This window comes from Octopus sinensis, linkage group LG6, assembly GCF_006345805.1.
Source record: "Octopus sinensis linkage group LG6, ASM634580v1, whole genome shotgun sequence".
NCBI lineage: Eukaryota > Metazoa > Mollusca > Cephalopoda > Octopoda > Octopodidae > Octopus > Octopus sinensis.
In genome coordinates this window covers 24,109,913-24,135,018 of record NC_043002.1, presented here as the reverse complement: position 1 = coordinate 24,135,018, position 25,106 = coordinate 24,109,913, and the positions used below count along the sequence as shown (strand labels likewise).

The following is a 25,106-nucleotide window of genomic DNA, read 5'->3' as shown; positions in this document are numbered from 1 at the left end:
TTGTCATCGCCTTGTGAGGCCCAACATTTGAAAATCATGCTACCAGCAACAGTCACAATTACAATTCCGCGAGTGCCATTTAGATGACACTGGTAATGGCCATGACTATTATTTCACTTGGCTTGCCGAGTCTTCTCAAGCACAGCATATCGCCAAAGGTTTCGGTCACTTGCCATCACCTCTGTTAGGCCCAACATTAGAAGATCATGCTTCACCACCTCGTCCATGGCTTCCTGGGTCTACCTCTTCCACAGGTTCCCTCTATAGTTAGAGCTTGGCACTTCTTTACACAGTTGTCCTCAGCCATACACATCACATGACCATACCAGCACATTCATCTCTGTTGCACACTACATCTGATGCCTCTTATATCCAGTTTTTCTCTCAAGACATTTATGCTCTGTTGTACATGCGCACTGTCATACATGCACTCCAGCGAAGCATACTAGCTTCATTTCTTTCAAGCCTTCACATGTCCTCTGCCATCACAGCCCACATTTCGCTGCCATGGAACGCAGCTGTTCACACACAGGCATTGTACAGAGTAATATATATATATATGTTCTATCTACATAGTATTAGCTCATATATTATGTATTTTTGTATAGTATATCTTTTTGTTTATCTACAGATGGAAATTAATTTGAAGGGCAACATTGTGATACTTGATGAAGGACACAACATTGAAGACTCTTGTCGTGAAGCAATCAGCTACACAGTAACCACATCCTTGTTAACAATACTAATTAAAGAGTTAACTGACTTAGGTACGTAATTTAATAAGCCAACTTGTATATTGTCCTCTTAATTATCATGCTCCTCCTGCTTTTTAAAAAAAATATTTAGTTAGCGGTAGATCATATCCTTCGAAATTTTTTTATTCCTTTCTGTGTTTGATTATGTTCTTGTAACACCCTCCCCTCACAGAATACATATGTTATCCTCATCCTCATCATCATCATTACTAACACTGTTGTAATCAGTCTGAAAATCATCATTGTTACCACCACATCTACAACCAGTGTCAATATCATCACCACCATTATCATTGTCATCATCATCATCATCTTTAACAGAAATGCAATTGTTGCTGCTGTTTTTTGTTGTTTTTTTGTTTTTTTTTGCTTAGACCTAGGCCAGTGCTGATCAAAGGCATTCTAGCTATGACCATCATGTTTATTGGGGGTTCTTTGGACTACATTATTCAGTTTCTCATACCTCATTTTATGGTGGTAGTTTGTAATTTGAGAAGATTTGGCTGTTGTAGACCTGGGAACAATAGCAGCTAAGAGGTGGTTCCACATGCCTCAAACTCTGGAACTCTGAACCAGGGCCTCTCCAGGTGCGATGTAAAGTCATACTCATGATATGCCTGTTATATCAAGCAGTTAAATGACCATACAAAAATTCCATTGTGTGCTCACATGCTTTGTGATAACAAGAGTGTTTGCTGTGTGAGAATCAGCTGTTACATTGAGCAGGTCAAGAAACTATGTAGAAGCTATTTCACTGACTCACTTTTGTAGGCAGCAATTGAGCTAAATGATAATTAATGAACAGAGAAAGCAGTGAGCTGGCAGATTCGTTAGCATATCGGGCAAAATGTTAAGTGGCATTTCATCCATCATTATGTCCTGAGTTCAAGTTTCACTGAGGTCGACTTTGCCTTTTATCCTTTTGGGGTCAGTAACATAAGCACCAGTTGAGCACTGGGATTGATGTAATCGACTGACCCACTCCACTGAAATCACTGTGCCAAAGTTTGAAACCAGTAATTGATAAACAGGGAAGAAATGTACAAAAGTCTGCATAAACAAAAAACAGGTATTAAATCTTCAAAGAAGAGATCTACCTTGAAAAGTTATAATTCACCTGTTCTTATTATGTGCAAATTCGTAAGTTATGAGTAGGTTTTTTTTTTAATATATCTCTTAATCAAATGGGAAGGTAGTGTCCATGACCCATTATAAGGGCCTCCAAGAATGGAGGGAGGAAGCTATCCTCCAATTGAAACCTGACCAAATGCTTGCAACAGAGTGAACTCCGCTAAAGTTACCAGAGTCATAAGGTGGTAGTGAGGTGATAGACGAGGTGATGGGTTTAAGTTCAAATCTACTGATATTGTAAACACACTTAAAAGTCTAGCATCCTGGAAAAAGAGATATTTCTTAACTGTTTATAATCTTAGACTAGTTGGATGACAGCCAATTTGCAACTAAACAGCAGAAACATCATTATCTTGTAACTACTTTTGAGGAATGAAATTATATAATTTTTTTCTAAATTCAAAAAAAAAAACTCAAAAAGCAATATTAATAATGTTTATGTTTTTATTTTTTTATTCTTTTCCTGATGTGACCTGATCAGTTCGGAGCAAAGTAAATACAAATGATTTCCAGTATTTGTTAGATTTGGTGAGTTCAATTTTTATCATCATCATCATCAACAACAATATTTCATTACTGTTATTATTTTATATATGCACAACAGATTAAACTGTTGGAAAACAAAAATTACTAACATCGGGTTACAACAAGTAACCTTAAGTGTCAAGAACCCTCCTAAGTGTTCTAGCTGTCCCTAATAACACTGTTTTCTGGAGCTGTACTAAACTAGGTGTTATGTCTATTTCCTCTATCCATCTGTTCAAATCTTCAGGAATAGTTCCTAATACCCCTATAACTACAGGGATGTATTTTACTCGCACTTTACATTGTCTCTGTAACTCAATGGCTAGGTCCTGGTACTTTGCTATTTTCTCTATACCTGTCATATTAACTTTCTCAATATTTGCAACTGTAAAGTCAAATATCTGGTACTTTCTATTCTCTTTGTCTACTACTACTAAATCAAGCCATCTAACTTCTATTTCTCTCTCCATCTGAATGTTTAGGTCCCACAATGTCTTATATTTCTTACTTTCTAGTACTTTACTAAGTTCATGTTCATACCTCTTAGTGGATTACTCTCCCTAGGTTGCCATGTCTTTTCTTGTATTCTTTCTGTACCAGCATGCTACATTCACTTACTATATTAGTAACACTTTCCTCTTTTGATTTACATAACCTACATTGGGAATCTACCTGGCTTTTGTCTATCTTGGCTGTTATCCAATTAGTTCTTGACTTTGTGTTGCTGGTAACAAACTTTCTTCTCCCTTTCAACCTTCCTTTCTACAGCCATAACCATGTCTTACAACTACTATTTCCTGCAACTATCTTTGGGAATCTACCATGCAAAGCCTGCTCTTACCAGTCAAATAATTTTTCTTCTTGTTTGACTTTTTGGCTTCCCTATGTCCTACTGTGATTCTAGCAGCTCTTAATAAACTTTCTTCATTATTACCTACATAGAAAGCTATAACTACTCCAGCTAACTCCACACAGTCTTCTAATGATATTAATCCTCTTCCATCTGCCTTTCTAGTTAAGTATAATCTTGTTACTCCTGCTCTTGTTTGAAGTCCTCCATTCGTATTGAATTCCTTACTAGTTCTTCTGTCTAGATTTGCTAATTCAGATTTTGTCCAATCTTTTGCCTTTCATTTTTTTGGAGTTGCTAAATTAAGTACCAGTGAAACGCATGGGTTGATGCAATCGACTAGTCCCCTCCCCTTCAAATTTCAGGCCTTGTGCCTTGAGTAGAAAGGATTGTTATTAAGGTGGCAATCTGGTAATCATTAACATGTTGCTTAGTGGCATTTCATCCGTCTTTACATTCTGAGTTCAAATTCTGCTGGTATCAACTTTGCTTTTCATCCTTTCAGGGTTGATAAAATAAGTACCAGTCGAGCACAGGGGTCGATGTAAATGACTAGTCCCCTCCCCCAAAACTTCAGGCCTTGTAGAAAGGATTATTATTAATAGTAATATTATAATCCTTTCTGCTAAAGGCACAAAGCCCTGAAATTTTGAGGGATGGAGAAAGTCCCTGCCTCATACACATGCTCTGAGATACTCTTCCATTACTTCTCTGTCTTTCTCACACAACACACTCATTCACATCTGACTTCTCTTTCTCTCCCTTTTCATTCACTCACTCACTCATTCATGCTCACATCCTCTATCTCTCTCATACTTTGCAGGTGCATAGTTTACATTCCTTCATCCACAAACGTTCAGCTGATCTCCAACAGACTGATTTCAACCAAGCCAGTAAAATTTGGTCAGGCTTTGAGGCTGTGGCTGAGCTGGTTCACTTGAAGATTGGACCAAAAGATATAAGCAACTTATCAGTAAGTGATAACGGTTGTTGTAATTAAACATTCTCTTTTATGGACTTCATGGATCTCTGTCCATATATAACTTTAAAAATATATAAACATATATTTGGTGCAGAAGTGGCTGTGTGGCAAGTAGCTTGCTAACCAACCACATGGTTCCGGGTTTAGTCCCTCTGCGTGGCATCTTGGGCAAGTGTCTTCTGCTATAGCCTCGGGCTGACCAATGCCTTGTGAGTGGATTTGGTAGACGGAAACTGAAAAGAAGCCCGTCGTATATATGTATATATATATGTGTGTGTGTCTGTGTTTGTCCCCCTAGCATTGCTTGACAACCGATGCTGGTATGTTTATGTCCCTGTCACTTAGCGGTTCGGCAAAAGAGACTGATAGAATAAGTACTGGGCTTACAGAGAATAAGTCCTGGGGTTGATTTGCTCAACTAAAGGCGGTGCTCCAGCATGGCCGCAGTCAAATGACTGAAACAAGTAAAAGAGTAAAAAGAGAGAAAAGAGTAAAGAGTATATATAGGCATAGCTTTGTGGTAAATAGTTTCCTTCCCAACAACATTGTAATGATGGTGGATTAGCAGACTCTTTAGAATGTTGAACAAAATGCCTTGTATTTATTCTGGCAGTTTACATTCTAAGTTCAAATCCCACTAGTCAATTTTGTCTTTCTTCCTTTTGGGAATCAATAAAATAAAATATCAGTCAAATACGAGGGCCAATGGTATTGATTCATCATTCCCCTAATTTCAGGCTTTGTGCCTATATTAGAAACATAATTATTATTATTGTTGTTGTTATTATTATTATTATTATTATTATTATTATTATTAGGTGGTGAGCTAGCAGGATTGTTAGCTTGCCGTCTTTTACATTATGAGTTCAAATTCCACCAAGGTTTACTTTGCCTTTCATCCTTTCCGGGTCGATAAATTAAGTACCGGTGAAACACTGGGATTGATGTAATCGACTAACACCTACCCCCAAATTTCAGGCCTTGTACCTATAGTAGAAAGGATTATTATTATTATTATCAAGGCGGTGAGGTGGTAGAATCGTTAGCACACCGGGCAAAATGCTTAGCAGTATTTCGTCTGTCTTTACATTCTGAGTTCAAATTCCACCGAAGTCAACTTTGCTTTTCATCCTTTTGGGGGTCAATAAATCAAATACCAGTTGCGTACTGGGGTCGATGTAATCGACTATCCCCCTCCTCCAAATTTCAGACCTTGTGCCTATAATAGAAAAGATTATTATTATTAGGGTGGTGAGCTAGTTGAATTGTAAGCATGCTGGGCAAAATGCTTAGTGGTATTTCATCTGTCACTACGTTCTGAGTTCAAATTCCACCAAAGTCAACTTTGCCTTTCATCCCTTTCAAGGCTGATAAAATAAGTACCAGTAGAGCACTGGGGTTGGTGTAATCAACTTACCCCCACCCTCGAAATTGCCGGCCTTGTGCCAAAATTTGAAACCATTTTTATTATTATTATGATTATTATTATAATATTTTTCTTTTTTTTTTTTTCCTCTTTTCCATTGTTGCACCACCACCCAAACCTCCAACCACTGGATCACAAACACCATAACTGCCATCACTACCTCTGCTTTATTATTGCCATCACCAACACTACCGCATTTGCTAACGCTGCTACTAACACTACCAATGTCACTGACATCACCATCAACTCTACTAACACCATTACCTCCAATACAAACAACAACACTATCACCACCAACATCCTTACTACCAACACCACTACCAACACTACCACTGTTTCCACTTCCATTACCATCACTACTACACTGACACCACAATTCCCACTATCACCACCAACAACACTGCCATCACCTACACCCATACCACCAACAACACACATACCAACACTCCTACCACTGTTGCCACTTCTATTCTCTCTCCCATCACCAACACTACCAGGTACACCTCAAACATATACGAGATGAAGCAGAAAAAAGAAAGAAAAAGATGATGTTTTACCCAAAGTTGAGCAGTGCGGCATTCCAGATGTTTGAGCAACTATTAGTATCTCTCACCTACTTCTACATGAATGACCTGAAGAATGTAGAAGATTTTCGGTAAATACTGGTCAGTTTTTGTTGTCTTTGCCACTTGTTGTTGTTGTTGTTATTTACTTCCCAGTCAGACCTGCAGACTTTCAATTAAAGGCTTTCCAGCCTGGACTGTCCTGTCTTTATGAGTATCAAGGACTACATATTTCAATATATCCTTTCTTTCTGTGACAGTAATGTGCATGATGTGAGGGAGAATTTTCTGCTATTTCAAACAGATTGAGTGGCCTTGTAAAGCATACTTGTTAGTTTGATTGTTGTTATTTTATTGTGTTTTCTTCAGTCGGTCTTGATGTAGCAGCCCCAGGGCACATAGATAACTCTTGGATCACTAAAACTAATGCTCTATACATCCAGGCATTTGCTTTATTGGGCACTATATACACACTCTGACATGCTGTGGTCTATTATGGGATGTGCAGAGTGACAGTCTGGACACAGCACTTCCTAGATCCACACCTTTATCTTGTTGGGTACCACACTATACAGTCTACAGTTCACTGTGGGGTATGGCAGTCTGAACACATTTCATACATCCATGCCTATGCTTGGATGCTCTTCCAGTTACCAACCATTTCTTGACATGGACTGAGTGTTTTTTTATCATGTTCCATGTCTGAGAGATTTTTGTGTTAAGACAAAATGTTTCTTCTACTCTGAGTTTTTTTATGAGTTTTCACTAATATTGATTACCTTCTCTGTGCCGTGCTGGGTCCACTTCTCCTCCATACTATATTGCTACCCTATTAGGTTTGTTCAGAGTGCCCATCTTCCTAGACAAGTTATTTTCACTAAAGTAGATAGATGGGGTTTTGATGTGGCACTCTGTAGTGGGGTGGGGTTATGATAGTGCTCTAAGATTATTGGGTATATATGTATTAGATGTAATAAAATGTTTATATATATGTATATCAGGATCATCATCATCATTTAATTATTTAACATCCATTTTCCATGCTGGCATGAGTTGGATGGTTTGACTGAGGACTGGCAAGTTAGTAGGCTGCACCAGGCTCCAATCTGATCTGGCAAGGTTTCTACTGCTGGATGCCCTTCCTAATGCCAACCACTTGGAGAGTGTAGTGGGTGCTTTTTACATGCCACCAGCATGGGAGCCAGTCAAGGGGCACTGACATCAACCACATTCAATTGTTGCTTTTTATGTTCCACCAGCATGGAGAGCCAGTCATGTGGCACTAGCATCAACCCATGCTCAAATGGTGCTTATTACGTGCACCCAGCATGGGTACCAGTCAGGCGGCACTGGCATTAGCCACGACTACAGTTTCACTTGACTGAACAGGTCTTCTCAAGCACAGCATATCGCCTGACGATTCAAAGGTACTTTTAAATGGGCTGGTTTTGCAACACTAGCATGAGCCCTGGCTGTGATCTCACTTCACTTGCCGAGTTTTCTCAATCACAGCATATCTCCTAAGGTTTCGGTCTCTTATCATTCTTTTTGTGAGGCCCAACATTCAAAGATCGTGCTTCACCACCTCATCCTGTGTCTTCCTGGGTTTACTTCTTCTACAGGATCCTTCCACTGTTAGGGTGTGACACTTCTTCACACAGCTGTCCTCATCCATATGCAACACATGATCATACCGACACAGTTGTCTCTCTTGCACACCACATCCGATGCTGCTTATGTCCAACTTTTCTCTCAGGGCACTTACACTGTCGTGTATGCACACTGACATTACATATCCAGTGGATCACACTAGCTTCATTTCTTTCAAGCCTATGCATGTCCTCAGCAGTCATTGCTCATGTTTCACTGCTGTGTAACATATATCATATATGTACATATTGTGTGCATATAGGTATGTATATAGATATGTATATTTTTTGTGAGTTTCAAGGTGACCTCACTAATGCAGGTGCCTTGTATACTCTATAAAGTGACTGATATTAGAAAGGCATCTCAACCATAGAAGCTATACCAAAAAATGAGACATTGGAACAAGATGTAATCCTTTAAGCTATTGGATTTTGTTGAATCATCCAACACATACCAGCTTGCTAGGTAGACATATGATGATGGTGATGATGATGTATGTACATGTATATCATCATCATCATCATTTTTATGTCTGTTTTTCCATGTTGTGTGGGCAGGATGGGTCTTCTCTAGTACAATGTCTTGCCTCTTGTTGTGATCCATTTTCAACTCCTTTATGTGATTCAGCCTTCTCTTATCTCCTTTCATTTCTACTCATGTCTTTCTCTTCCACTTGGATCACTTGGCATTTCTGTGCCCAACTGTTATCCTTCATATGCATCACCTTTCCTTACCAACACATTCTCCTGTTTTTCACACTACATCTGATTTCTCTTGTACTCAGTTTATTTTTCTCTCTCTCAGATTATTTGTCTTCTCATTGTTCATGCACACTAACATTACATATCCAGGTGAGCGAGCTTACCTCCTTTCTTCCCATCCTTTGCACATCTTCTATTTGCAGTGCCCATCTTTTTCTACCATGCAATCCTAGGCTTTGCACTTAAGCTTCATATCATCTGCCCTTCACTTGAAGAGAGAATATATTTTACTTAGTGGTTGATAATTCTCTGAACTTTTTCACTCTATTCTTACTCTGGCTTACTTTCCAAACATCCACCTCCACATTGCACTAATGCTTTGTTGTGATTCCTAGGTAAAAGAAGCTGTCAACTACTTTTAGGCATGTGAAAGAAGTATATCCACAGGTGCTCTTACTACTAACTTCTTCTTCTGTACATCTGCCATATATGAAGTCATTCTTTTATATCAGATGCATATGATGCTACTGCATCTCTTATACGCTAATAATTTACAATGGATCCACAAAATGGAATTCCCACCCACACTATATATTTTCATATATCAAACACAGCTGTTTCCCTGACTGCAAAAGTGGCACAACTACAATTGGATGTTGCATCATGACTGTGCTCACTCACACCTCCCTCAAGACTAGTTTTTGACAAAGAATCAAAAAATAGTAGTCATTCCATACCTTCTGCACTCATTTGACCTACTCCTCTGTGACTATGTTGTGTTTCCAAAAATGAAATTGAAGTTGGAAGGTGCTGCTCAAGATGATTGATGATGGTAGATAAAATTCAAATGGAATTGTAGAGCAGTATTTGAGTCTTTAGGAAAGGTTTTCCCACTGAGATCACTTTTTACATTTTCAGTGGGACTATTTTGAAAGAGATGATGCCCAAATATATATAATATGTGAAATACATTATTTACTGGTGTACATTTTTTTACCTGGTATGGGAACATTATATTATCAGCTAATATTCTTGTGTGTGTATGTGTGTTCAGGACTGTGTTAATGTTTGCATAATACCTGTGTTGTATCAAAATGCGTTGGTATTACAACAAATAGAGTTTGTTAACCTAAGTGTACAAAACTGAAAATAAGTAAATTAGAACTGTAGAAGTCTGTGCCCCAGCTCAGTCGCCATAGTTCAATGACTTAAACCAGTAAAAGAACAGCGTGATCGTTGCCAGAGCACCTAACTGGCGTCCGTGTCGGTGACACGTAAAAAGCACTATTTGAGCATGATTGTTACCAGCATTGCCTTACTGGCATTTGTGCCGGTGTGCAGGTGGCATGTAAAAAAAACACCATTTGGGAGTGGCCGTTGCCAGTACCGCCTGACTGGCCCTCGTGCTGGTGGCACGTAAAAGCACCCACTACACTCTCGGATTGGTTGGCATTAGGAAGTGCATCCAGCTGTACAAACTCTGCCAGATCAAGATTGGAGCCTGGTGCAGCCATCTTGTTTGCCAGTCCTCGGTCAAATCGTCCAACCCACACTAGCATGGAAAGCAGATGTTAAACGATGGTGATGATGATATATATATATATATGTATATATCGATGTCTGTCACTCCCAAATGGGATTGAGAGTAAAGTTACCTCACCTGTCCATGACTCTAAGGTGTTTTAACACCGGTGACATGAGAGTTTTATACTACCCTACGTCATTGCAGCCACGAGAAAATTCACAAAGCATATACATAAAAAGCATCCGATCCACATAGTGATGGCATTTGGAAGGGCATCCAGCAGTAAAATTCATGCCAAAAGTAACCTTGCCTGTGCTAGTACCGTGTAAAAAAAGCTCTGAATCCACTCTGCAGAGTGGTTGGTGTTAAGAAGAGCATCCAGCTATAAAGATGCTGCCAGAGCAGACACAGTAGCCTGAGGTAGTTTTCTAACTGGCTCATGTCAACTGGCCTACCCATGAATGCATGGAAGACAAGCATTAAACGATGATAATGATACACACACATATATATATATAGATTTGAATATAGATTCAAATGAATATGGTACTTAAGTTGAGGCACCAGAATTTAGTATGGTGTTAGCCATACAATTTAAAATAAGGTGATTATATCCTTGTTGCTTATTTTGATTATATATATATACACACACACACACACACACACACACATATGCATTACTAAACCCATATATCTTAACCACATTAACAATATGCAAATTGTGTGTCCATGTATAATGTTTTAACTTCTGCTCTTTAAATATTCTACGCTTTTTTTTTTATCTTAGTTTGGTTCTTCTCAGAAATGTCACATTTGGACCAAAGAAAGGCACAGTAAGTACAATTCTTTTTAATACTGATTTCACATTTAGGCATTAGGCCAGCAGTTTTGTGGGAGGGCATAAGTTGATTACATTGACCCCAATGCTCAATTGGTAGTTATTTTATCAATCCCAAAAGGATGAAAGACAAAGTCAACCTCGGCAACATTTGAACTCAATGTAAAGATGGACAAAAATTCATTTTAATATTAGTAATATTAGTTGCATTTAGATGCAGGCATGGCTTGTGATCAAAGAATCTGCTTTGAACCATATAATTCCAGGTTCAGACTCATGGTATGTCACCTTTAACAAATGTCTTCTGTTACAACTTTAGGCTGACCAGTACTTTGTAAGTGGAATTTAGTAAATGAAAATTAGGCAAACGCCAGTCGTGTGTGTGTGTGTGTAGAAACCATACCAAATCAGACTGGAACTTGGTGCAGCTCTCCGGCTTACCAATTCCAGTCAAACCATCTAACCCATGCCAGCATGGAAAGCAGACACTAACTGATGATGAGAAACGCTGTTATAGATTATGCTTAACCAAAAACGATTGCAGCCACATCATCCAAACAGACTGGGTGAAACCAGGCTTAGCTGCTAGTATACATATATATATATACATATATATATATATGTATATATGGATCTCAGACAAGCTGACAGAGAACAAAGATTTCATGTGTAACACTGGCACTTGTGCCGGTGGCACATGAAAAAACATTCAAGCGAGGTTGTTGCCAGTGCTGCTGGACTGGATCCTGTGCAGGTGGTACATAAAAAGCACCATTTGAGCGTGGCCGTTGCCAGTACCGCCTGACTGGCCCCGTAAAAGCACCCACTACACTCTCAGAGTGGTTGGTGTTAGGAAAGGCATCCAGCTGTAGAAACTCTGCCAGATCAGATTCGAGTCTGGTGCAGCCATCTGACTTGCCAGCCCTCAGTCAAATCATCCAACCCATGCTAGCATGGAAAGCGGACATTAAACGATGATGATGATGGATACAATTAGAAAGAGCTTGCAAAAGAGGAAAATAGAAGATATGGGCAGAAGTGGAGAGGGCTTTATCAGGATGTAAGAACCTCACAAAAATATTAGAGAAGGAAAGAGAGAGTATGTGTGTACATGTATGTTTTGGACTTATATAGGCATGGCTGTCATTGAGAAGTTCACTTACCATCTACTGTGAAGTATTTTGGGCAAATGTCTTCTATAACAGTGAGTCCACCAAAGGCTTGTGATTGGATTTAGTAGATGGAAACAGGAACTCTGTGTGTTTGTTTGCGTATTTATGTCTCCTTGTTTTGTCAACATGCCTTGTGGAAAAGCAATCTTAAAAAGTAATGGTGGTGGTGGTGATGGTGGTGATAAAGATGATGACAGTGATGACATATTTATGCAATATGGAGACGAGATGAAGAATGACTACAACAAATAGCAAAATGCTGTTGTTGAAACCAGTTCAGTCCATGCTGCTATGAAACAAAGAACACGGAACTGCTGCTGCTGATGTGTGTGTCTTATCATCATTGTCATCACTGTTTTACATCTAATTCTCTTTGTTTGTATGTGTTGGACAGGTTTTCTTCAGCACAGTTTCTGTCCTCTTCATCATTTTACCCATTCACATATATTACTTGAATACCAAGTTTCATACAGACAGAATGACTCTTACTTTACTCACTGCGCAGTGTTTTTTGATTGTTGTTGTAATTATGTTTTATTTTTCTCATATTTTCCAGAGATCAAAATCACGTGTAGAAAACTTTGGTAAGTTTTAATTAGGTTCTGGTCAATTCTCTCACTTTTTATTTTACAAGGTTTGGGTAATTAAACACTCTATCTTTTATGGATTTCCTGTGTTAAGAATAATAAATATTGGAGGGAGATGAAAATTCATCCCTGCAGTGACCAACGAGTATATACATACACACACACACACACACATACATATATATATATATATACACACATGTATATGTGTATATATATATCATTACAGATATAGGGTAAAAAATTATTAATTTGATAAATTAATAAATTTTACCAAGTAGTTTTTGGTATGGAGAAGAACCATATTCGGTAAAAACTTATACAAAAAGTTTTTTATATATGTATATGTATATATATCTATATATATAAAAGTGAGGTTGTGTGGTGTCTGTCTCCTACGATTTAGATTCCTAACTACTCCCACATTTTGCGGTGCAGTGTAACCAAAAGCAGGTATCTTATAGTCGTGATTCATATCAACCCTTCTGGGTATTAGCGCGCGTCTACGATGAGTCTACGATTTAAAAAAAAATTTACCATCATTTTTTCCCATTTTTAATGCATTTTTTTTGCTATTATATAAGGGAAGTAACTCTCTAAAAATGTATTATTAAATCTCAGAACGTAAAAAGCTACAGTAACACTCCCTTTGTGGTTAGCCATATTGAGATGGCTATTATACTTTACATCTCTAAAAATGCTTATATAGTTATTTCCCTTACAAACCCGAGCAACGCCGGGCGATACTGCTAGTATATATATATATAAAATGTACACTGTATTTTATGAGTAATACATAGTCTTTGGACTAAATTTTTACACGTTAGGCCACTGGAAGTGAAAATTTCTATTAATTTCTATTTCCCTTCGGTATGATTAAGTATATATATATATACACACACACATATAGCCATGTTGTACACATATAACTGGATATGTATATATGTTTCTATATTTTATATCTATGGAAAAGCATAATCCTTATGCATTTATCTAGATGTATAGGTAATTACATACAGTTACATGTATACATTTATCTACACTCAAATAATATCTATAAATATATATATATTATTTGTGTGTAGACAAATGTGTTTATAAATAGCCACAATCCAGACCTTCCCAAAAATGCCACTTTTAAAACTTCTTAATAGAAAACTCATACAACACCAAATTCAGTCTCAGTCTAACCTATGCTGTGTGGCTAACTGTATTAGCTACAAACATTATTTTGAAAACCTAAAATATGATAAAAACTAACCTTCTGTACAAAGACTGTTGTGACCTGAATATGACACATTTGCTTACATGTTTACATCCACACTTGAATGAACCACAAACAACAAAATTCCACCATCAAACCAAAATAAATCTCTTCTCCATACATTTCTATCAGCCCCACCCTGCAAACACATACTTTCCTCTTAGCCTCCTCTAGTCTCTGTTTTCCAAACAACTACTTCCTCAGTCTACCTTCACCATACCTAATTATCATTACATCACTTCATCTACCAAAAAGTAAAACTGCCAAAGACTATAAAGCCAGAAAGAAACAAAATAAATCAATCTAATGAATGTGAGAAAGCCAAAACTTTGAAGTCACTCAGCTTTTTTCCAAATGAAGTTAATATGTATATACTCTACTAAAAAGTTCTGAGTAATCCATCAGTTTAATGTGAAATTGCTTTTATATAAAACTTGACATAAAAACAAACAGTAATATATATTTGTGGCAGGAGATGATTTCAGTGATGATAGTTATTATGATGACTATGAGAATTGTGAAATATTTTTTTCTATATCTGTTAAAGGTCCCAAGGAAGAACTGACTCTGTGCCTATGGTGTTTGAACCCTGGTGTGGTAAGTACTTTGGCTTATTATCCTCTGTAATGTATTTTTCATAAATTACGTAAATTGTGTGTGTTTGTACAGATTGCAGGTGTAGCTATTTGGTTAAGAAGTTAGCCTCACAACCATGTGATTTCAGATTGGATTTCACTACATGACAACTTGGGCAAGTGTCTTTGCTGTAGACTTAGATTGGTCATTGCTTTGTGAGTAGAATTTGGTGAACAGAAATTGAGCAGAAACCTGTTAAAATATATATGTATGTCCTTGCCAAAATCTGTGTTTATGCTGTCTCCCTATCTTCCATAATTTAGTACATGTATATGTGTATATGTGAGTGCATGTATTATATTTGTTTTTTATGCCCATCTTTCCATTCTAGGATGAGTTAGACAAATGTATTAGTGAAACATTGTTTTACAGCCAGAGACCCATCCTGTTGCTAACTCTTGTTTTTCAAGGAAGAGATTTCTTATTTCACAGAACTGCAAAGATACAAACAAGCAGACAATTTGTTGATAGGAGAACTGACAACAACAACACCACTTGTAGCTCACTAATTTCATTGAACACATTTATGTACACACATGTAAGTATATAAATATGTGATAAGTTCCCTTTAGTTTAGTGAAGGCGCATGGCTCAGTGGTTAGAGCATCAAGCTTACGATCGTGAGGTTGTGAGTTCGAATTCCGGACCAGGCTGCGTGCTGTGTTCTTGAGCAAGACACTTTATTTCAGGTTGCTCCAGTTCACTCAGCTGTAGAAATTAGTTGCGACGTCACTGGTGCCAAGCTGTATCGGCCTTTTCCTTTCCCTTGGATAACATTGGTGACATGGAGAGGGGAGGCCTGTATGCATGGGCAACTGTTGGTCTTCCATAAACAAACTTGCCCGGACTTGTGCCTGCGAGGGTAACTTTCTAAGTGCAATCCCATGGTCAGTCATGACCGAAGGGGGTCTCAGCAGTCCCTTTAGTTTCCATCTACCAAATTCAGTTACAAAGCTTGGTTGGTCTGGGATTAGTAGAAGACACTTATCAAAGGATATGCTCGTAAATATTTGTGTGTGTGTGTGTGCATGTGTTTCTGTCTTTTTTTTTTTTTTTTTTTGACTTTGCACTCTTATTGTGATGTAAACAAAGCATCATTGTCATGTAAGCGATATTGTGTGATTGCAATCTGATGCACTGAACTAGGGGAAAGTATCACCTTGCCTGAAAACAGATGCTGGTTGGCCACAAGAAGAGCATTTGGCCAAGGAAAATCAACTTCAACAAATCCCATTTGAACCATGCAAGCTAAGAAAAGTAGATATTAAAATGATGGTGATGATGATGATGATGCTGATGATGTTTGTGTCTAAATTCTAGCATTGTCATACAGTTTAGTTTACTTAGCAACTACATGTAAAGCCATTTTATTACTGATACTGTTTTATCAACTCTGTTAGCAACAAACCTATTTTGTACTTAGCTTGTTGGTGATTTGCATTTTTCTTTCTTTTGTGCGTGCTTTTTTTTTTTTTAATCTTGTAATCTAGAAATTTCTGTATTCCACAGACATTCAGTGATTTTTCTGGCACCCGAAGTGTGATCATCACCAGTGGTACCCTTTCACCCATGGTATCATTTCAGTCAGAACTGGAATTTCCATTCTCAGTTCGAATGGAAGCAAGGCATGTTATACCACCTTCTCAGGTAAATAATCTTAATAAAAACAGATTGTTTGTTTAGCACTTTTTTCTCTTGACTAGATTATCTCATAGTAGGAGTATAGCTTCACTATTTAAGTGTATAATTCAAGTGCTGAATTTCATTCACTCTCTTGTAACATAATGGGTATTGTTTTAGGTGTTAAATCTTGCCTGTTAAGGTATTTCAAGTGTTAGACCTCATACCCTATCTTGTATTAAATTAGAGTTAGGCTTAGTTATAGGAATTCACTTGCCTTCTTTAGTAAATTATTTTGTAACACATTAAAAGCTTCACCTGTGTATAGACCTCTGCCTCTCAGGTTAATTGTTTTTTCTATGAAGGTAAGGTTCTAACTCAGGAAGAAGATCTCACCCCTTTGGTAACATTTCTAAAATATTTCCAAACATCTACATGTTAATTCATAGTAATTCCAACTTTCTGAGAACTGCTCATTTCAGAAGTGAAATTTTTTCTCAAAATACTTGTTGATTCCTTTGACACACTGCACTCCACAAAATGTGTTCTGACTATCATACTGAACTCTACAGATCTTTAACTTTCCTGGTTACTAAACTACACATTATCATAACACTACCTCACAAAACATGTCCTGTCATACTTCCACACTGTACCCCACAAAACATGCCCTAGTCATTGTATTTCACATACCTTACTGTCACATTGAATCCCACAAAACGTGTCCTGATTACAATATTTCACTTAATACATTTCGGTGTCACACTTCTCTCTATACAGATCTTTGATTGCCACATTGCACATCACATGCAACTTATTCTGACTTGAATCAATGAGGGGCCTATATGTAGACAACCTACCTGCTAGAAATAGCTGTCTCTCTCAAATCACGCCCTATAGTCTTAAAACAGGAAACATTAGGCAATGTAGTCTGAGGTATAATATATCTAGCATACAAAAAAGGACAGCCATGGAGGTTATGTCTTTAATTTCCAATAATATGAATAATCAGATGACCAAATCTCATTCTTCTTAAAAAAAACAAAAACAGATACTAGAACATCTTTGACTTGAGGTCTGTTTGATCGAGACAGACCTGGTGCTAAACAACAATAGTAACATCATCAGAAAAGACAGCCCCTTCCTCCATAAATATGATGCTTTTGTTGTTTAACTCAGGTCAAACCTGATTGAGTAGACTCATGATCAAAGACATTGCAACCATGACCGTCATGTCATTTTAAGAAAGAGTATGCAGCACTGTATTTTCTATGTTCTTTACTTATTTGAGCCAGTTAAGTATTATTTGACTGCTATTTCTAGCGCTTCAAGAAATCAACAATATTGAGATGAAGTGAGAAAGTCCAGCCCTTGTTTCTACCTTTGTTATATAATTGATTTGTTTATTTCAGGTTTTGGTGAGGGCCATTGGATGTGGGCCTTCTGGAAGGTCACTTGTAGCCACCTACAAACATACCGAAACTTTTGCCTTCCAAGATGACCTTGGTGACATTGTTTGTGACGTCTGTATGGTATGTTCCAAAGACATTTTTTTTTGTTGTAGTGAATGGGTGCCAGTGGCATTAGCAGGAATACTGGTACTACTGATGCCTAAAAACTTGATTACTAGGGAAGGCCATCCAGCTATGCCAAAGCTGACATTGGAACATGGCTTGTCAGTTTCTGTTGAACTACTAAGACTCATCTAAACACATAAAATGATGAGTGATGATGCTGCTAAGGAAGGCTGCAGACAAGAGAAATATTACTACTAATATGGGGGATATAATTCTGCTAAATGCAGAATTTGAGATTTTGGCCAAGATACTCATGGGAAAATTGACTTTCAGAGCATGGATCTGTGTGATTCTGATAGATTTCTTCTCAACAACCTCCAGCCTTGTGATACATTGGGTAATAAACCTGGATTGAGTTGGGTTCTTGACCTGCAACATTTTAAATAAAATAATAAAAATTATTATTATTAAGGTGGTGAGCTGGCAGAATTGTTAGCAAACTGAACAAAATACTACCAAGCATTTTGTTTGGCTTTACCTTCTGCCGTAATTGACATTGCTTTTCATTCTTTCATTGTCAATAAACAAGTACCAGTTATGTACTAGGGTCGATGTAATTGACTAGCACTCCCAACCAAATTTCAGGCCTTATGCCTATAATAGAAAGGAGTATTATTATTATAATTATTATCATTATTTTCTGAGTTCAACCTACCACTGGTACTGGGATCAGTATAATTGACTGTCTTCTCCTACCAAATTTGAGGCCTTGTGTGTATTTTAGAAATCAGTATAATAATAAAGAAATTGTGGAAGCACATGGCTTAGTGGTTAGAGTGTTGCACTCATGATTGTAAGATTGTGGTTTCAATTCCTGGACCGGGCAATGCATTATGTTCTTGAGCAAAACATTTCATTTCACATTGCTCCATTCCACTTAGCTGGCAAAATGAGTACTCTTGTGACAGGCTGGCATCCCACAGAATTCAGAAAACCAGCCTTATAAACCTATGGCCTGGAAAGATCTTTGATCTGTTTTTTAATAAAGAAATTATTATTGTTATCATTGCTGCTGCTACTACTACTATCTTTTTTTTCTTTTTTAGAGAACACCTAATGGTGTGTTGTGTTTCTTGTCTTCCTATAGTCTGCTTGATAAACTTTGCAAAAGATGGCAGGTATGTACTTAAAAAATACGCTCCACATTCATTTTCTGTCTTGCTTCCATAAATTATGACATGTGTGACACAGTTTCAGTGATATTCCCTCCATGTTAATATGCTGCTTAGTTCCTGGTACTCCTTTCATATACATCTTACCAAATCCAATCCACACCCTCCGTTCAGCATGTCCCCTAAATAACGTCTTCACTCCATTTCCAAGATACAGCACAACATTCCCTCATTCTGCAGCTTTCTCCATACACTTATTATTCTTAAAGGTAGCTACCTAATTACTTACTAACCTACTCACACAATCACATTTTCAATTAGCCCATTCAGCATATATTGTACATTTAATGGGATTCATTCCAACACACTTCCTGTATACTGCACATGGTTACTTCTTGTTTTTCCCACCTCGCCACATGCTTTTATCCTTTGCCATGACCTTTGTCCCTTCTGTACATTCCTTCCACATAGCTCTTAACAGCTATTCTCATTATAAACCTTCCTTTATGCTTTGAGCCAGTAGCTTCATCACAACTATAAATAGTAAGGGGCTTGATAATGACTCTTGATGTATTCCAACCTTCACTTCAAACGCATCACTGTTCTATCCTTTGTCCTTATAATTGTGCACATTCTCTCTCATGCATTGTCATCACTAATCTAACCAGTCATTCCTCCACTTCGAACTCTTTTATTGCTCATGTTGCCACTTCATATGGAACTCTATTGAAAGCTTTCTTCAGATCAATAAACACAAGAACCAATTTATTCCTCTTGATCATGCACTCATCATCATAATGTCCACTTTTCCTTCCTTGCATGGGTTGGACAGTGCTTCAAAGTAGATTTTCTATTGTAAGATGCTCATCCAGTCACCAACCTTTACCTTTTTCTAAGCAAGGTAATATTTCCCCATGACCAGACATGTTTTCACAGAATATTGAAAATGAAAGACATTCAGTCACAATAATCATGTGATTTCAATCCATGGAGACTACCATCAGTCATGCCTCTCCCAAGAATAAATCGAGACTGTATTTTATCAATCTTCACTTTCTTATTCTTTTCTCTAGCACTCTTTCCAATACCTTTATACCACACTCCAATAATTTAATTGCCTCTATACAATTCAATCATGGGGTTTGCTTTTTTCTTTCTACAGATTGAGAGTACTTCACTTCTATCCCATTGGAGTACAGTTTTCTTTCACTTCTACCCTACAAACCTATCATTTCTTCATAACCCCAACTTCCTGCTCCTTTAACATTTCTTCCATAATTCCTGTCAACCCTCCTGCTTTTCCATTTCATATTCTTGATGCAACTTCAACTTCTGTTTCATTTATCTCCTTTGTCAGCCCTAGAACTGGATTACTCTCTTTGTTTCCATCCCATTCATTCTCCACATTTAACAATTTCTCTGTATATCTGTTACATTATCATTGTTTTAATATCTATGACAGTGAACCATAGATAGATCTGCTGGAAACTTGTAACCAACCATAAATTGCAATATAAAATATGTACATATATGTTATATCACTACATCCTTTACAGAAACAAAAATTGTAGTATTTCTTATATTTTTATTTTTTACCCTTATTCAAGGCCATTGGATTATGGGAAAAAATTGGAGAACGGAAACTAATTGTAATGGAACCACGGACAGGAAAGAAAGAAGATTTTACAAAAGCTTGGCAAAAATTCAAGCTTTATGCTCAAGGAGACTTCACAGGTGAACTACAGTGCCATTGTTGTTGTTTGTTACTTTGTGTTATTGTTTAGTTTAAGGTCAGCCCTCATCCAGTAGACTTGTGATCAAAAGTCTTTCAGCCATGGCAGGTATAGTATATCTAGATTTCAAGGAGAATTGACTGCTATTTCTAGCGAATTGAACAACCACATAGAACCTCTCTCCCCCATATGAGGGGGCTTCACCATGTACACATCCAACCTCACCAACATTACCACATACACATTCAATCTCACCATCATCACATATGTATACCCAACATCACTACCACTCACCACTATTTTCTAAAACCATACCAACTTCACCACTACATCATATATATATATATATATAACCTCACTATCATCAGTACCATCACTGTCATCACATAATCTCAAGACCAGTACTTTCATCACAGTTATGACTAACATCACCACCACAACACTACCACCACCACCACAACACTACCACCACCACCATCAACATTTACTACTGATCCTTAATATGCTCAACATTATCATGTCACCATTCTTCTTTCAGATTCTATGGAGGAAAACGAAGATATCACACAAGATGGTGCCTTATTCTTAGCAGTGTGTCGGGGTAAACTCAGTGAGGGGATAGATTTTGCAGACAACAGTGCAAGGACTGTCATAACGGTATTATCAATCAACTTCTCTCTCTCTCTCTCTCATTATTATACACACATAGGGTTCAACAGAAGCAATGCCTTTTTTATTTAGTAATTTTTATAATACAAAAATATTTTTATTTAGTAATTTTTTGTTGTACAAAAAATTATTACAGTAGTTAAAGAAATCAGTTAATGAAAATAAATTGCAGTAGTTTTAAGAAACTCCATCAGAATAACATAATTCATTATGATAAAAAATTTAATTAACATGCTCAAAATTCTCCTCTTCATGTTCAGTACAATAATAATAATAATAATAATAATAATTGTGTACAGTGCTCATGTGCACTACAACTCATCTAAAGTGTATATATAATCAGGTGTAGTTTCGGCGGATTTCAGAAAGCATGAGGGCCTTAAAGGATGCAGTGTCATGGCAGTCAACAACTGACGCAGGCAGTTTATTCTATGCTTCAGCAACTCTGAGCGTGAAAAAATGTTTCCGAAAGTCATGGGAGCTGTGTTGTTTTCTGACTTTGTAGGCATGTCCACGTGTGTTAGACACATGGAGATCAAAAAGGTGTTCAGTGTTGTTGTGGGTGTTTACCAAGTCCGTCGCCAGACGCTGGAGCTTCAGTGAATCCATGCCCAGGGAAACAAGGCGCTCAGAATATGGTAGCACGTCTCTGGACAGATTCCAGGAGGTCAATGTTCTGAGCAAGATAGGGGTTCCAAACTGATGATGCGAATTCCAAGTGTGGTCGTACCATAGCTGTATACAGATTTAAATAGATGGCTGGAGAGCGGCTAACAAAAGTCTTGCTGAGTGATGCCAAGACACCCTAGGCCTTCTTGACAATTTTAGAGATATGCTTTGTCCAACGCAAATCACGTTGAACATAATGAGAAACGAAAACATAAAAACAAAAACATAGAAACGAACTTGTTTTCGAACAACGAAAAAAACAGACAGTGAAACGAGATATACAACATAAAGAATATTCCCCTTCATCACTTGTCCCTGTTTCAACTACTCTGCATTTTGAAGGCAAGAGCAATACGCGACTTCATTGAAATAGTCCTTCGTGCAAAGCAAATTAAATAAAATTTGGGATTTTTTGCAGAGGGTGAAAGTGGTAACAAGAACAGGACAGTGAGAACAAAACAGTAAAAACAAATGGTGAGGGCTGTTAAGCCAAGACAATAGAAAAATTATTATGAACGTTTTATATATATATATATATATATATATATATATATATATATATATATATATGATGTAAATAAAATTATAAACCTTCACTATAGAAAATAGTTTACTATAGAAAATAGTTTACTATTAGGGCATATAAATTACCACAATGGTAAAAAAACGAACATAAGTATGTATGGGAATTGAAAATAAGAGGTGTGGCTTTGATTCCCAGATACACTAATGTCCATTCTTTTCTATTACTGACTTCATATGCCCTAATATTGGACTATTTTCTATAGTCAATAAATGGTGAAGGCTTATAGATCTATTTACAAAATTTTCAGTCACCTCCATTTCCTACTTCACACAGAATTTGCACATGTTTACATATTTACTGCTATAATACCATAGTTCCAAAACTGAATGGAAGAAAAGGCTTGGTACATTGGTGCAATCAGTCAGCACACTTATCTTGAAAATAAGAGATGTAGGTTCAATTCCCATGCATGCTAATGTCCATTTTTTTTTTCAGTTATAGGGGTTTATATGCCATAATATTAGACCATTTTCTACAGTAATTATACAGTGAAAGCTTATAATTCTATTTACAAAATTTCAATTGCCACCATTTCCTAATTCACACAGAATTTGCATACACACACAAACACATCTCCAAGTATATTATGTCATTTCTTTTTTCTCCAGGTTGGAATCCCTTACCCTAATGTGAAGGATATTCAGGTAAGTTGAAACTTTCTGCCTTGGTTGAAGATACCAATCTTACTTCATCTTTTTTTCTTCTCTACCTACTTACCTATGTATCAGCTTCACTCTTTCCTGCATATTGAGTATGGCAACGACCACCCCCTGATGGTAGTTGAATTTTGTTTTCTCTCCTGATAACTGAAACTTTTGCTTCAGCTAGATTTATCTTGAAGCCTCTTGATTGTAGGCTTCCACATTAAGAATTATTTCTCTAATTCTTTAACAGATTCAGCTATGAGAATTAGTGCATTGGCATACAGATGTGTCCATTCTGTTGTTCTTAGGTTATTTCAAGAAACTAGGAAGACATTCCATGTTCCAACATGATAATGACCCTAAACACACTTCAAAGATGATGACTAAGTTTTTATCATGTCACCTGATTTAAACCCAGTAGAACATCTGTGGGGTGTTTTGAAAAGGAAAGTTGTTGAGAAAAATCCCTGCAATGTAACACAGTTGAAAAATATCATTCAGGATGAATGGAGGTCAATTTCATCAGTTATACTTGGAAATTTAGCTGACTTAATGCAGTCATTGAAAGCAAGGGCAGTCACACCAAATATTGAATATAACAAATAATCCTTTAGAGTATTCATATTTTTATAATGCTTGAAAATGAATATTTCGTTCATATCTTTGAAAATGTTTATTATTTTGTGTTCCAATTTTGTGTAATGTTTGCATGTATAATATATTTTATTCAGTATAAATTTCATTTGATTTTCTTCGATATTATCAGAGTAATGAAAATTTTACTGAAATGTTTTAGAGATGTACATATTTCTGTGAGATACTGTATGTGTGTATATATATGTGTGTGTTTGTGTGTGTATTTATATATATGTGCATGAATATATGTATGTATGTATATAATGTATGTGTGTGTGTGTATATATATATATATATATATATATATACACACATATATATGTGTATATATATATATATATATGACGTTAAACGATGATGATGATGATGATGATATATATATATACATACATACATATATACACATATATATATACTACCAGAACTAGAGAAGTTCCAGATATGGAAGCAAGGTCTAGAATTGAAGGGCCTTAGAGTTAAGCTAGCAAAAACCAAAGTCTTAGTAAGTAGTGGGAAGCAGACAAATCACAAGTCCCTTCAGGTAGATGGCCCTGCTCTGTTTGTAGAAAAGGCATAGGCAGAAACTCCATAAAATGCACATGGTGTAAGCTTTGGACGCACAAAAGATGCAGCAATATCAGAGGAAGGCTAACAAGGAAAATAGCTTTTGCATGTGGAAGATGCACATATACAATAAATGCTGAAAATGTGCAGAAAAAAAATCCAATAAATGCCAAGGGTGCAAGCTAGAGGCAGTAGATAGCATCCATTATCTATATAACCAGGTTAGTAGTGCAGGTGGATGCTCTGAGAGCGTAGCTGTGAGAATAAGATTAGGCTGGGCAAAGTTCAGAGAGCTCCTACTTCTGCTGGCAACAAAGGGGCTATCACTCGAAGTGAAAGGCCAATTGTATGATGACTGTACATGCTATGCTACATGGCAGCCAAGGACATTCGTAGGCTTGAAAGAAATGAAGCCAGTTTGCTTTGCTGGTTGTGCAATGTCAGTGTGCCTGTTGGCATAAGAGGTATCAGATGTGGTATGCAAAAGAGACAACTTCAATGGTCATGTGATGTGTATGGATGAGGATAGCTGTGTAAAGAAGTGCCAATCACCAACTTTGGAAGGAACCTGTGGTAGAGGTAAACCCAGGAAAACATGGGACCAGGTGGTGAAGCATGATCTTTGAACTTTGAGCCTCACAGAGGCAATGACTTGTGACTGAGACCTTTGACGATATGCTGTGCTTGAGAA

The 25,106-nt window shown here is 37.1% G+C and overlaps 1 protein-coding gene across 1 annotated transcript in view; it reads left to right on the top strand.

Annotated features, from left to right (window-relative positions):
• The window catches only part of LOC115213081 (Fanconi anemia group J protein homolog), a 57,084-nt gene that overhangs the window by 20,204 nt on the left and 11,774 nt on the right, over positions 1 to 25,106 (top strand). Inside the window, exons 12-24 of the mRNA XM_029782000.2 lie at positions 632 to 767; positions 2,368 to 2,414; positions 4,085 to 4,234; positions 6,167 to 6,324; positions 10,896 to 10,941; positions 12,675 to 12,702; positions 14,517 to 14,566; positions 16,115 to 16,252; positions 17,638 to 17,757; positions 18,849 to 18,920; positions 20,522 to 20,648; positions 21,186 to 21,304; positions 23,180 to 23,215. Coding sequence (XP_029637860.1) covers positions 632 to 767; positions 2,368 to 2,414; positions 4,085 to 4,234; positions 6,167 to 6,324; positions 10,896 to 10,941; positions 12,675 to 12,702; positions 14,517 to 14,566; positions 16,115 to 16,252; positions 17,638 to 17,757; positions 18,849 to 18,920; positions 20,522 to 20,648; positions 21,186 to 21,304; positions 23,180 to 23,215 — 1,227 coding nt within the window. The remainder of the gene's footprint in view (positions 1 to 631; positions 768 to 2,367; positions 2,415 to 4,084; positions 4,235 to 6,166; positions 6,325 to 10,895; positions 10,942 to 12,674; positions 12,703 to 14,516; positions 14,567 to 16,114; positions 16,253 to 17,637; positions 17,758 to 18,848; positions 18,921 to 20,521; positions 20,649 to 21,185; positions 21,305 to 23,179; positions 23,216 to 25,106) is intronic.